General features: G+C 34.2%; 1 protein-coding gene across 1 annotated transcript in view; it reads left to right on the top strand.

Annotated features, from left to right (window-relative positions):
• The window catches only part of LOC133639454 (WD40 repeat-containing protein SMU1-like), a 30,029-nt gene that overhangs the window by 9,806 nt on the left and 5,223 nt on the right, over positions 1 to 15,000 (top strand). Inside the window, exons 5-9 of the mRNA XM_062032752.1 lie at positions 2 to 124; positions 4,517 to 4,636; positions 4,717 to 4,833; positions 4,912 to 5,039; positions 10,075 to 10,201. Of these exons, the coding sequence (XP_061888736.1) occupies positions 2 to 124; positions 4,517 to 4,636; positions 4,717 to 4,833; positions 4,912 to 5,039; positions 10,075 to 10,201 (615 nt within the window). The remainder of the gene's footprint in view (position 1; positions 125 to 4,516; positions 4,637 to 4,716; positions 4,834 to 4,911; positions 5,040 to 10,074; positions 10,202 to 15,000) is intronic.

Below are 15,000 nucleotides of genomic sequence, written 5' to 3'. Positions count from 1 at the left end.
GTCTTTAAAACTGGAACAATCAGCGGTTAGCCTCTCACCTGACACGACCTTTGACATGCCTGCTGACCAGGTCAGGTACGCGCAGAAAGAGGCGTGTCCAACCCAGCTGTATCGCCACATCAAGGTAAACAACAAACAAGTGTGTCATTGACTGACCATCACTTTGTGTTTTGATTGGTCGTCTAATGAGGGCGCATTGATACAAATAATTACATAATAGTTTGAGGTATGACCTAATGTGCAGCCTCGGTGAACTTTGACCTGCAATGATGCATTTAAGGACCACCACAAAAGTAATCATACTACATGTACAGTACGTCCTTGCACAAAAAAAGGTAACTTCTCAAGCAATGTTGTAGTCATTGCATCATAACATGATTGACAACCATAATGACATATATTGAAAGCCCTCATTGTGGCCTTTAATTTGAGGTATGAGTCGGGGTTTATTGCAAATGTCATTTTATACTGTGAGAATATTGCTTTGAGGTCAAAGGAAACAACCACCAAAAACTACATGTAACAACCTATTTGTGATGACTGCATTAGAACTGAAATTTCTTTTATTTTTTAATAATTTGACTTTTTTTAAAGGATTTATTTAGGTATTTATTATAGTTTACTATATATATATATATATATATATATATATATATATATATATATATATATATATATATATATATATATATATATATATATATATATATATATATATATTTGCTGAGTCAATTTAGAAGAAAAATATGTATGCAAAATACGATAAGGGTATCGCAACTGGCTCACCTTTACAGGTACTCGCCCCTGCACCATCTGTGAGCCTGTGGCCTCGCTCTCTTCATCTCTCCTTCCATCAAGGCACCGGCGGGACTCTGCATGGCAGGGACGTCCTCCTCCCTGAGCCAAAACTAAGCTTGACCGCATACCTCAACTGGACATGAGTTGGTTGGCATCAGCAGATTCTCAAATGGGCACCCCCCGTCATCAACGTTTCGTCGAATTAAGCCCATGACGCTTCGGAGGGGCTCGACGGCAGATCCAGCGTCCTGGATCTACCCCCGCTGAATGCCACCCAACTCTATGTCCCTAGTCCTTCAGTAGGTCGGCTCTGCCATCGCACCTTTCTTTGTAACCAAATCCAGCGTGATGCTTCCTCTGCCCTTTTAGTGGTGTTGGCTACCAGCCGCTTCCTAGCCAGCCCCTCGATCCCTAGCAGTCCGAGTGCTCTCCAGAGCGACCGCCCCGCAAAGCCTCTAAAGCCCACCTCCACCGGTAGGTTCCAGGCCTTCCATCCATTGTGCTGGCTCTCGAGGATGAGGGTTTGGTACTTCTTGAGCTTGCGTTCGTACGCCTCCTCCATCCTCTCTTCCCAAGGTACTGTCAGCTCGATAAGCACCACCTGTTTGGTTCCTCTAGACCACAGAACAATATCAGGTCTCAGGGTAGTGTGGGCTATCTCCTCTGGGAATTTGAGCTGCTTCTTCAGGTCGGCCCGCATCTCCCAGTCGTTTGCTGTGGCCAGGACTCCTTTGTTCCTCCCTCCTGCTGCTGCGCTTTCACCTGCCCTGACGAAGTGGATGAAGCGTGGCCCATTAGAGAGCTGCCTTGTCCTCTTCCTGGCCTGCTCAACACCTTCTGCCAGCTGAGCAAGGATCTGGTCATGACGCCACCGGAACTTGCCATCTGCTAAGCTTGAGTGACAAGAGGAGAGGACATGCTCCAGGTTAGCTATCTTCCCGCAGAGTGTGCAGCTGGGGCTCTCTACCATTCCCCAAGTATGGAGGTTTGATGGGGTGGGCAGGACATCATATGTAGAACACAGCAGGAACCTGATCCGGTAGCCTTCCATGCTCCAGATGTCCTGCCAGGTTAGAGATCTGTCTTTTACACTCTCCCATCTAGTCCAGCTGCCCTGTTTTTTCATGGCTACTGCCTTGACATACCAGCTTTCCTCCTCAGCCTTTCGGACCTCCCTCTGCACCAAGCCTCGCCGCTCCTTTGGGTCAGCTTTGTTCCATCTTGTTCTGGATGAGCAACCCAGACCAAGTCTTCCCTGGGCTACTGATCCCACAATGTCCGCGTGATGCAGTCGATCCTCCGCCTCCCTCAGTGCTTTGCTGGCTAACCACTTTCTGCCTGACCTGACGACAATGCCTGCCTGCCGTACTCGCTCGTCTTTGCTGTCTCGTAGCATCATGGCCTGGCGTGTTTTTGTCACCTTGTACTCCTCCACCACTGATGTTATTGGCAGCTGTAGCTTGCTTCCTGTGCTGTACAGTCCAATGGAACAGAAGCTTCTTGGGACACCCAGCCATCTCCTCAAGTAGGTGTTCAACTTTTTCTCCAGACTCTCAACTGTGGATACAGGTACCTCATAAAACAGGAGTGGCCAGAGCAGACGGGGGAGAACCCAATGTTGGTAACCCCAGGCCTTATACTTGCCCGGGAGGCCGCTCTTTTCGAGGGATGTCATCCAGGCTTCTGCTTGGCTAAGCATTTCTCTCACACTCAGCCGGTCATTGAGGTCTGCCCTATACCACTTCCCCAAGCACTTCACAGGTTTCTCTTGATAAAACATTGTTTTATCAAAGTTTTTTTTTTTTTATATCCTTAAGTATCACTATATAAATGTTATATATACATACATATATATATATATATATATATATATATATATATATATATATATATATATATATATATATATATATATATATATATATATATATACATATACATATATATACATATATATATATATATATATATATATATATATATATATATATATAAATAAATGTTATATATATATATATATATATATATATATATATATATATATATATATATATATATATATAAATGTTATATATATATATATATATATATATATAAATGTTATATATATATATATATATATATATATATATATATATATATATATATATATATATATATATATATATATATATATATATATATATATATATATATATATATATATATATATATATATATATATATATAAATGTTATATATATATATACACTACCGTTCAAAAGTTTGGGGTCACATTGAAATGTCCTTATTTTCAATGAAGATAACTTTAAACTAGTCTTAACTTTACAGAAATACACTCTATACATTGCTAATGTGGTAAATGACTATTCTAGCTGCAAATGTCTGCTTTTTGGTGCAATATCTACATAGGTGTATAGAGGCCCATTTCCAGCAACTATCACTCCAGTGTTCTAATGGTACAATGTGTTTGCTCATTGGCTCAGAAGGCTAATTGATGATTAGAAAACCCTTGTGCAATCATGTTCACACATCTGAAAACAGTTTAGCTCATTACAGAAGCTACAAAACTGACCTTCCTTTGAGCAGATTGAGTTTCTGGAGCATCACATTTGTGGGGCTCAATTAAACGCTCAAAATGGCCAGAAAAAGAGAACTTTCATCTGAAACTCGACAGTCTATTCTTGTTCTTAGAAATGAAGGATATTCCACTAAATTGTTTGGGTGACCCCAAACTTTTGAACGGTAGTGTATATATATAAATGTTATATATATATATATATATATATATATATATATATATATATATATATATATATATATATATATATATATATATATATATATATATATATATATATATATATATATATATATATATATATATATATATATATAAATACAAATAAAAATGAAATGAACAATCTTTTTTTCTTTTTTCTTTATGTATATATTATCATATTATATATATATAATATGATAAATATATGAACATTGTTTTATCTTTTTTTTCTTTTTTCTTTATGTATATATTTATCATATTACATATATAAATAATATGATAAATACAGGTATATACATAAATAAAAAGTAAAAAAGAATGTTCATTTCATTTTTATTTGTATTTATATATGTGTGTATATGTATACATATATACATAATTTATATAGTGACACTCAAAAATGTGGAAAAAATAAAAACTGTTAAAACAATGTTTTTCTTCTAAAATGACTAAGTATATATATATATATATATATATATATATATATATATATATATATATATATATATATATATATATATATATATATACATACACACACACATATATAAATACAAATAAAAATGAAATGAACATTCTTTTTTATTTATGTATATATTTATCATATTATATATATATATATATATAATATGATAAATGTATATATTTATCATATTATATATATATATATATATATATATATATATATATATATATATATATATATATATATATAATATGATAAATATATACATAAAGAAAAAAGAAAAAAAAGATAAAACAATGTTCATATATTTATCATATTATATATATATAATATGATAAATATATACATAAAGAAAAAAGGAAAAAAGAATGTTCATTTCATTTTTATTTGTATTTATATATATATATATATATATATATATATATATATAAATGTTTTTTTTTAAACATTGCTTTTAAATTGATGTGCAGTTTGGCCGACGGTCCCACGTGGAATGTGCCCGCTTCTCCCCCGATGGCAAATACTTAATCTCGGGCTCGGTGGATGGCTTCATTGAAGTGTGGAACTTTTACACTGGCAGCATCAGCAAGGTAAATGGCAGAATACTACTGGTAGAAAAACACAATAATAAAAAGAGAAAGCTGGAATCCTGACATTGTGCCCATGTTAGGAGTTAAAGTACCAGGCCCAGGACAGCTTCATGATGATGGACGATGCTGTGCTGTGTCTCTGCTTCAGCCAGGACTCGGATCTACTGGCCACTGGAGCTCACAATGGAAAAATCAAGGTAGGAGCACAAATACATCCCAGCTATTGTCTACACAAGGACACAGTGTTCAATATGGCCACCATGTTGTGTGTCAAGGTGTGGAAGATGCAGAGTGGCTTGTGCCTGCGCAGGTTTGAGCACGCTCACAACAAAGGAGTCACCTGCCTGACTTTCTCCACAGACAACAACAACATCCTCAGCGCCTCTTTGGACCACACCATCAGGTTTGTGCCCACTAGGCATACACTTTCTACAGTCTCCATATTCAACCGGCGGCCCCAGAATGACACCAGACCGGCCCCAGACTTCAGTTCCAAAAACATTTTCGCACTGGAGCTCCGTCATATAGATCATCTTTGAATAGCTTTCATGCAATAAGTCCTTCAAATATATAAGAATAGTCATCCCAGCAGGCACAAGACATTGATATAACATTGATTATACGTACATGTTCTTTTAAAGTGACGTAGAAACAACATTGAATAATAGTTGTATTTGTAAACTGAGACATTGTTGATGTACAACGTTGGATCCACGTTGTTGGTTGGCCAAAATGACCAAAATTCAATGTCAAATCAACGTCACAGCCTGACATTGAATAAACGTCGTCAAAAAGCATGTTGTTTCAACATTGTGTTTGTGTTGTAGAATATTGGTTGAAAAATGACCAAATTTCAATGTCAAATCAACGTCACAACCTGACATTGAATAAACATCGTCAAAAGTCGCTACGTTGTATTTGTGTTGTAGAATTTTGGTTGAAAAATGACCAAATTTCAATGTCAAATCAACGTCACAACCTGACATTGAATAAACGTCGTCAAAAAGCATGTTGTTTCAACGTTGTGTTTGTGTTGTAGAATATTGGTTGGGAAATAATCACATTTCAATGTAAAATCAACGTCAGAACCTGACATTGATTAAACGTCGTCAAAAGTTTCAACGTTGTGTTTGTGTTGTAGAATATTGGTTGAAAAATCTCCAAATTTCAATGTCAAATCAACGTCACAACCTGACATTGAATAAACATCGTCAAAAGTTTCAACGTTGTATTTGTGTTGTAGAATATTGGTTGGAAAATGACCAAATTTCAATGTCAAATCAACGTCACAACCTGACATTGAATAAACATCGTCAAAAGTCGCTACGTTGTATTTGTGTTGTAGAATTTTGGTTGGAAAATGACCAAAATTCAATGTCAAATCAACGTCACAACCTGACATTGAATAAACATCGTCAAAAGTTTCAACGTTGTATTTGTGTGGTAGAATATTGGTTGGAAAATTACCAAATTTCAATGTCAAATCAACATCACAACCTGACATTGATTAAACGTCGTAAAAAAGCATGTTGTTTCAACGTTGTATTTGTGTGGTAGAATATTGGTTGGGAAATGACCAAAATTCAATGTCAAATCAACGTCACAACCTGACATTGAATAAACATCGTCAAAAGTCGCTACGTTGTATTTGTGTTGCAGAATATTGGTTGGGAAATGACCAAATTTCAATGTCAAATCAACGTCACAACCTGACATTGAATAAACATCGTCAAAAGTCGCTACGTTGTATTTGTGTCGTAGAATTTTGGTTGAAAAATGACCAAATTTCAATGTCAAATCAACGTCACAACCTGACATTGAATAAACATCGTCAAAAAGAATGTTGTTTCAACGTTGTATTTGTGTTGCAGAATATTGGTTGGAAAATTACCACCTTTCAATGTCAAATGAACATCACAAGCTGACATTGAATCAACATCAAAAAGCACGTTGTTTCAACGTTATGTTTGAGTAGCTCAACATCAGAACCATTCAACAAGTTGTCAACGTTGTTTCAATGTCTTGTGCCTGCCGGGAAGAGACAAGTGTGCTCCCCCAGTCGTTAGCTCTCTAGAAATGTGGCTGCCAAAACAATTTTGTTGTTCAACAGGAAATTGATTGGAAGGATTTTCACACTAAAGTTTTAGAACGCACATCTTCTGCAAATAAAATAATGTTACAAAACAATAAAATACACTCCTCTGAAAAATGTACAGCACAATAAACAATCACACATACACTTGTTTACTCAATATGTCTAAAAAGGAGTCGGGAGAAGCCGAGCTTGAATATGATTAGATTCATTCAATCAAATAATTAACTAGATAATTAACGACTATTTAGACAAACAAAAAAAAATACACCAGTCAATTTTAGAATTAAACAAAATAGAATAGTAAAGAATACAATTTTTAAAAATAAAAAGAAAAAAGAAAAATACTAATAAAATAAAATAAAATAATATAATATAATTCACTAATTTTCCCAACAAATTTGACAGTTGTTACTCCAAAAAGATAATTTAATCAATCGCAGGGCTTAAAATAAAAAACTAAAAATAATTTGAATAAAAAACTAATACAATACAATTTAAAAAAAGAATAAAAAGATCAATTAAAATAAAATTACCTAATTTCCCCAACTAAATTGACAATTATTACTTAAAAAATATAAATGAGTCAATTGCAGCGCTAAAAAACAACAACCCACAATTAAAATTAAACAATAAAAAAATAATAAAATAAAATAAAATAAAATAAAAATAATTCACTAATTTTCCCAACAGATTTGACAGTTGTTACTCTAAAAAGATAATTTAATCAATCGCAGGGCTTAAAATAAAAAACAGAAAATAATTTGAACAAAAAAACTAATACAATAAAATAAAATAAAAGATAAAATAAAATAAAATTACCTAATTTCCCCAACTAAATTGACAATTATTACTTAAAAAATATAAATGAGTCAATTTCAGAGCTAAAAAAAAAAAAAACACAAATAAAATGAAACAATAAAAAATATAATAAAATAATAAAATAAAATAAAATAAAATAAAATAATTCACTAATTTTCCCAACAAATTTGACAGTTGTTACTCTAAAAAGATCATTTAATCAATCGCAGGGCTTAAAATAAAAAACAGAAAATAATTTGAACAAAAAAACTAATACAATACAATAAAATAAAATAAAAGATAAAATAAAATAAAATTACCTAATTTCCCCAACTAAATTGACAATTATTACTTAAAAAATATAAATGAGTCAATTGCAGAGCTTAAAAAAACACACACACAAATAAAATGAAACAATAAAAAATTTTAATAAAATGAAAAATAAATTAAAATAAAATAAAATGAAAAAATCCCTCATTTGTCAATCACAGGGATTAAATGTGTTGTATTCAACAGTAACAGATGAGTTCAGCTCGATCACTAAATCAAATGTACCTTTTTTAAATAAATTAAATCATAAAATAATTAACATGATTACACTTTTTGAATACGTCGAACTAAACCACATTCAATTAAACAACCATTCATTTTTGGAAATGTTCAAAATGCTAAAATTGTGTTCAAATCTGTTATTTGGACTTTCTTTAACATGATGGTCGACTGAAGATACAGTCAGCTTCAATCATCCTCTCAGTGCTGCCGCAGTGAGTCACCTCTCTGGTCCCAGCAGTCTAATTACCGGTTAATTACCGTTTAATTACAGTCTAATTACAAGTCCAGCGTCCCTGCAGCCCGGTGACAGTTGACAGTGCAAGAGTGAATAATGTAATGTCATTATTCACACAGCAAAGACTCCATCGCAGTCAAGGAGATCTATTTGTGTCTACAGGGTGTTGTGTGTGTGTGTGTGTGTGTGTGTGTGTGTGTGTGTGTGTGTGTGTGTGTGTGTGTGTGTGTGTGTGTGTGTGTGTGTGTGTGTGTGTGTGTGTGTGTGTGTGTGTGTGGGCGAGCCAGCACACCATCCTGAACGCGGGTGCAGCTGAGCCGCCATGTGCTGGTTCCGCCACAACACTGCCACGTGTTCCGCCACAACACTGCCACGTGTTGCACATCTTTCCCTTTGCTTTGATAAAATGGCTCTTTGCAGAGAGGATGGGCCTTTTTCAATCAATCAATCAATCAATCAATCAATGTTTACTTGTATAGCCCTAAATCAGGGGTCACCAACGCGGTGCCCGCGGGCACCAGGTAACCCGTAAGGACCAGATGAGTAGCCCGCTGGCCTGTTCTAAAAATAGCTCAAATAGCAGCACTTACCAGTGAGCTGCCTCTATTTTTTAAATTGTATTTATTTACTAGCAAGCTGGTCTCGCTTTGCCCGACATTTTTAATTCTAAGAGAGACAAAACTCAAATAGAATTTGAAAATCCAAGAAAATATTTTAAAGACTTGGTCTTCACTTGTTTGAATAAATTCATTTATTTTTTTTACTTTGCTTCTTATAACTTTCAGAAAGACAATTTTAGAGTAAAAATACAACCTTAAAAATGATTTTAGGATTTTTAAACACATATACCTTTTTACCTTTTAAATGCCTTCCTCTTCTTTCCTGACAATTTAAATCAATGTTCAAGTAATTTTTTTTTTTTATATAAATACATTTTAATTTCATTATTAATTTTAGCTTCTGTTTTTTCGACGAAGAATATTTGTGAAATATTTCTTCAAACTTATTATGATTAAAATTCAAAGAAATTATTCTGGCAAATCTAGAAAATCTGTAGAATGAAATTTAAATCTTATTTCAAAGTCTTTTAAATTTCTTTTAAAATTTTTGTTCTGGAAAATCTAGAAGAAATAATGATTTGTCTTTGTTAGAAATATAGCTTGATCCAATTTCTTATATATTCTAACAAAGTGTAAATTGGATTTTAACCTATTTAAAATATGTCATCAAAATTCTAAAATTAATCTTAATCAGGAAAAATTACTAATGATGTTCCATAAATTCTTTTTTAAATTTTTTTCAAAAAGATTCGAATTACCTATTTTTTTATTTTTATTTTTCGGTTGAATTTTGAATTTTAAAGAGTCGAAATTGAAGATAAACTATGTTTCAAAATTTAATTGTCATTTTTGTTTTTTCCTCTTTTAAACCGTTCAATTAAGTGTAAATATCATTAATTATTAATGATAACATAGAGTTAAAGGTAAATTGAGCAAATTGGCTATTTCTGGCAATTTATTTAAGTGTGTATCAAACTGGTAGCCCTTCGCATTAATCACTACCCAAGAAGTAGCTCTTGCTTTCAAAAAGGTTGCTGACCCCTGCCCTAAATCACCAGTGCATGTCTCAAAGGGCTGCACAAGCCACAAGCCCATCCTGGGCTCAGATGGGTGGCTCAGACGCGGCCATAAATAAGTGGCAGCTCTCAGCCACAAGACAAGCGTTTGGGTAAAGAATGTCTGCACGTGTCATCCTCAGGATCCACCAGCTGCGGTCGGGACTCACGCTGAAGGAGCTGCGCGGCCATCAGTCCTTTGTCAACGACGCCTCCTTCACGCACGACGGCTGTCACATCCTCAGTGCGTCTTCCGACGGCACCGTTAAGGTACGAGCACCAGCTGGAATATGGCTGGAATACGTTCATGCAGCTCGGTGGGCACCTTTGGGGGTCTTCTTGTTGCCCGAAGATGACATCATGCAACAGCATGATGAAATATGGCCACACCAGTTATACATCTCAACATCTGCATTGCATTATTTTTACCTGAGATAGGCTCCAGCACCCCCCGTGGCCCCATAAGGGACAAGCGGTAGAAAATGGATGGATGGATATTTTTAGCACAAGCTGTTGAGTGAGTATACTCTGGAGCCCCCCGGGACCTTTTTGTCCCCCATTGACTCCCTTTGATGACCGACATTTTTCCATATACTGAAAACCTGTTATTTGATCAGTCTGTTATTTGATCAGTCTGTTATTTGATCAGTCTGTTATTTGATCTGTCTGTTATTTGATCAGGCTGTTATTTGATCAGTCTGTTATTTGATCAGTCTGTTATTTGATCAGTCTGTTATTTGATCAGGCTGTTATTTGATCAGTCTGTTATTTGATCAGGCTGTTATTTGATCTGTCTGTTATTTGATCAGGCTGTTATTTGATCAGTCTGTTATTTGATCAGTCTGTTATTTGATCAGTCTGTTATTTGATCAGTCTGTTATTTGATCAGTCTGTTATTTGATCAGGCTGTTATTTGATCAGTCTGTTATTTGATCAGGCTGTTATTTGATCTGTCTGTTATTTGATCAGGCTGTTATTTGATCAGTCTGTTATTTGATCAGTCTGTTATTTGATCTGTCTGTTATTTGATCAGGCTGTTATTTGATCAGTCTGTTATTTGATCAGTCTGTTATTTGATCTGTCTGTTATTTGATCAGGCTGTTATTTGATCAGTCTGTTATTTGATCAGTCTGTTATTTGATCAGTCTGTTATTTGATCAGTCTGTTATTTGATCAGTCTGTTATTTGATCAGGCTGTTATTTGATCAGGCTGTTATTTGATCAGTCTGTTATTTGATCAGTCTGTTATTTGATCAGTCTGTTATTTGATCAGTCTGTTATTTGATCAGGCTGTTATTTGATCAGTCTGTTATTTGATCAGGCTGTTATTTGATCTGTCTGTTATTTGATCAGGCTGTTATTTGATCAGTCTGTTATTTGATCAGTCTGTTATTTGATCAGTCTGTTATTTGATCAGTCTGTTATTTGATCAGTCTGTTATTTGATCAGGCTGTTATTTGATCAGTCTGTTATTTGATCAGGCTGTTATTTGATCTGTCTGTTATTTGATCAGGCTGTTATTTGATCAGTCTGTTATTTGATCAGTCTGTTATTTGATCTGTCTGTTATTTGATCAGGCTGTTATTTGATCAGTCTGTTATTTGATCAGTCTGTTATTTGATCTGTCTGTTATTTGATCAGGCTGTTATTTGATCAGTCTGTTATTTGATCAGTCTGTTATTTGATCAGTCTGTTATTTGATCAGTCTGTTATTTGATCAGTCTGTTATTTGATCAGGCTGTTATTTGATCAGGCTGTTATTTGATCAGTCTGTTATTTGATCAGTCTGTTATTTGATCAGTCTGTTATTTGATCAGTCTGTTATTTGATCAGGCTGTTATTTGATCAGTCGGTTATTTGATCAGGCTGTTATTTGATCAGTCGGTTATTTGATCAGTCTGTTATTTGATCAGTCTGTTATTTGATCAGGCTGTTATTTGATCAGTCTGTTATTTGATCAGTCTGTTATTTGATCAGTCTGTTATTTGATCAGGCTGTTATTTGATCAGTCTGTTATTTCATCAGTCTGTTATTTGATCAGGCTTTTATTTGATCAGTCTGTTATTTGATCAGTCTGTTATTTGATCAGTCTGTTATTTGATCAGTCTGTTATTTGATCAGTCTGTTATTTGATCAGGCTGTTATTTGATCAGTCTGTTATTTGATCAGGCTGTTATTTGATCTGTCTGTTATTTGATCAGGCTGTTATTTGATCAGTCTGTTATTTGATCAGTCTGTTATTTGATCTGTCTGTTATTTGATCAGGCTGTTATTTGATCAGTCTGTTATTTGATCAGTCTGTTATTTGATCTGTCTGTTATTTGATCAGGCTGTTATTTGATCAGTCTGTTATTTGATCAGTCTGTTATTTGATCAGTCTGTTATTTGATCAGTCTGTTATTTGATCAGTCTGTTATTTGATCAGGCTGTTATTTGATCAGTCTGTTATTTGATCAGTCTGTTATTTGATCTGTCTGTTATTTGATCAGGCTGTTATTTGATCAGTCTGTTATTTGATCAGTCTGTTATTTGATCAGTCTGTTATTTGATCAGTCTGTTATTTGATCAGTCTGTTATTTGATCAGGCTGTTATTTGATCAGGCTGTTATTTGATCAGTCTGTTATTTGATCAGTCTGTTATTTGATCAGTCTGTTATTTGATCAGTCTGTTATTTGATCAGTCTGTTATTTGATCAGTCTGTTATTTGATCAGGCTGTTATTTGATCAGTCTGTTATTTGATCAGTCTGTTATTTGATCAGTCTGTTATTTGATCAGTCTGTTATTTGATCAGTCTGTTATTTGATCAGGCTGTTATTTGATCAGTCTGTTATTTGATCAGGCTGTTATTTGATCTGTCTGTTATTTGATCAGGCTGTTATTTGATCAGTCTGTTATTTGATCAGTCTGTTATTTGATCAGTCTGTTATTTGATCAGTCTGTTATTTGATCAGTCTGTTATTTGATCAGGCTGTTATTTGATCAGTCTGTTATTTGATCAGGCTGTTATTTGATCTGTCTGTTATTTGATCAGGCTGTTATTTGATCAGTCTGTTATTTGATCAGTCTGTTATTTGATCTGTCTGTTATTTGATCAGGCTGTTATTTGATCAGTCTGTTATTTGATCAGTCTGTTATTTGATCTGTCTGTTATTTGATCAGGCTGTTATTTGATCAGTCTGTTATTTGATCAGTCTGTTATTTGATCAGTCTGTTATTTGATCAGTCTGTTATTTCATCAGTCTGTTATTTGATCAGGCTTTTATTTGATCAGTCTGTTATTTGATCAGTCTGTTATTTGATCAGGCTGTTATTTGATCAGTCTGTTATTTCATCAGTCTGTTATTCGATCAGGCTTTTATTTGATCAGTCTGTTATTTGATCAGTCTGTTATTTGATCAGTCTGTTATTTGATCAGTCTGTTATTTGATCAGGCTGTTATTTGATCAGTCTGTTATTTGATCAGGCTGTTATTTGATCTGTCTGTTATTTGATCAGGCTGTTATTTGATCAGTCTGTTATTTGATCAGTCTGTTATTTGATCAGTCTGTTATTTGATCAGTCTGTTATTTGATCAGTCTGTTATTTGATCAGGCTGTTATTTGATCAGTCTGTTATTTGATCAGGCTGTTATTTGATCTGTCTGTTATTTGATCAGGCTGTTATTTGATCAGTCTGTTATTTGATCAGTCTGTTATTTGATCTGTCTGTTATTTGATCAGGCTGTTATTTGATCAGTCTGTTATTTGATCAGTCTGTTATTTGATCTGTCTGTTATTTGATCAGGCTGTTATTTGATCAGTCTGTTATTTGATCAGTCTGTTATTTGATCAGTCTGTTATTTGATCAGTCTGTTATTTGATCAGTCTGTTATTTGATCAGGCTGTTATTTGATCAGGCTGTTATTTGATCAGTCTGTTATTTGATCAGTCTGTTATTTGATCAGTCTGTTATTTGATCAGTCTGTTATTTGATCAGGCTGTTATTTGATCAGTCTGTTATTTGATCAGGCTGTTATTTGATCTGTCTGTTATTTGATCAGGCTGTTATTTGATCAGTCTGTTATTTGATCAGTCTGTTATTTGATCAGTCTGTTATTTGATCAGTCTGTTATTTGATCAGTCTGTTATTTGATCAGGCTGTTATTTGATCAGTCTGTTATTTGATCAGGCTGTTATTTGATCTGTCTGTTATTTGATCAGGCTGTTATTTGATCAGTCTGTTATTTGATCAGTCTGTTATTTGATCTGTCTGTTATTTGATCAGGCTGTTATTTGATCAGTCTGTTATTTGATCAGTCTGTTATTTGATCTGTCTGTTATTTGATCAGGCTGTTATTTGATCAGTCTGTTATTTGATCAGTCTGTTATTTGATCAGTCTGTTATTTGATCAGTCTGTTATTTGATCAGTCTGTTATTTGATCAGGCTGTTATTTGATCAGGCTGTTATTTGATCAGTCTGTTATTTGATCAGTCTGTTATTTGATCAGTCTGTTATTTGATCAGTCTGTTATTTGATCAGGCTGTTATTTGATCAGTCGGTTATTTGATCAGGCTGTTATTTGATCAGTCGGTTATTTGATCAGTCTGTTATTTGATCAGTCTGTTATTTGATCAGGCTGTTATTTGATCAGTCTGTTATTTGATCAGTCTGTTATTTGATCAGTCTGTTATTTGATCAGGCTGTTATTTGATCAGTCTGTTATTTCATCAGTCTGTTATTTGATCAGGCTTTTATTTGATCAGTCTGTTATTTGATCAGTCTGTTATTTGATCAGTCTGTTATTTGATCAGGCTGTTATTTGATCAGGCTTTTTCCAGAAAAAAAACAAATGAAGCATTTCTCTTTGAAACACGTGCAAATCCTATTAGAGGTGTAATTTGACCCCTCAACCACTAGATACCGCCAGAGTACCACAGAGTACCATATAGATCAGACCTGGACAAATGAAGGCCCGGGTGCCACATGCAGCCCGTTAATCTTTTCAATCTGGCCCGCTGGACATTTTCAAATAATAGTTTTAGATGTTTAAGATGTAAAGTGTAGCTGCCATTATGATGTGCACTCAT

Source organism: Entelurus aequoreus, linkage group LG22 (assembly GCF_033978785.1).
Source record: "Entelurus aequoreus isolate RoL-2023_Sb linkage group LG22, RoL_Eaeq_v1.1, whole genome shotgun sequence".
In the NCBI taxonomy this organism is placed as follows: domain Eukaryota; kingdom Metazoa; phylum Chordata; class Actinopteri; order Syngnathiformes; family Syngnathidae; genus Entelurus; species Entelurus aequoreus.
Note: the sequence above shows the minus strand (reverse complement) of the source record. Positions and strands in the feature narration are given on the sequence as shown.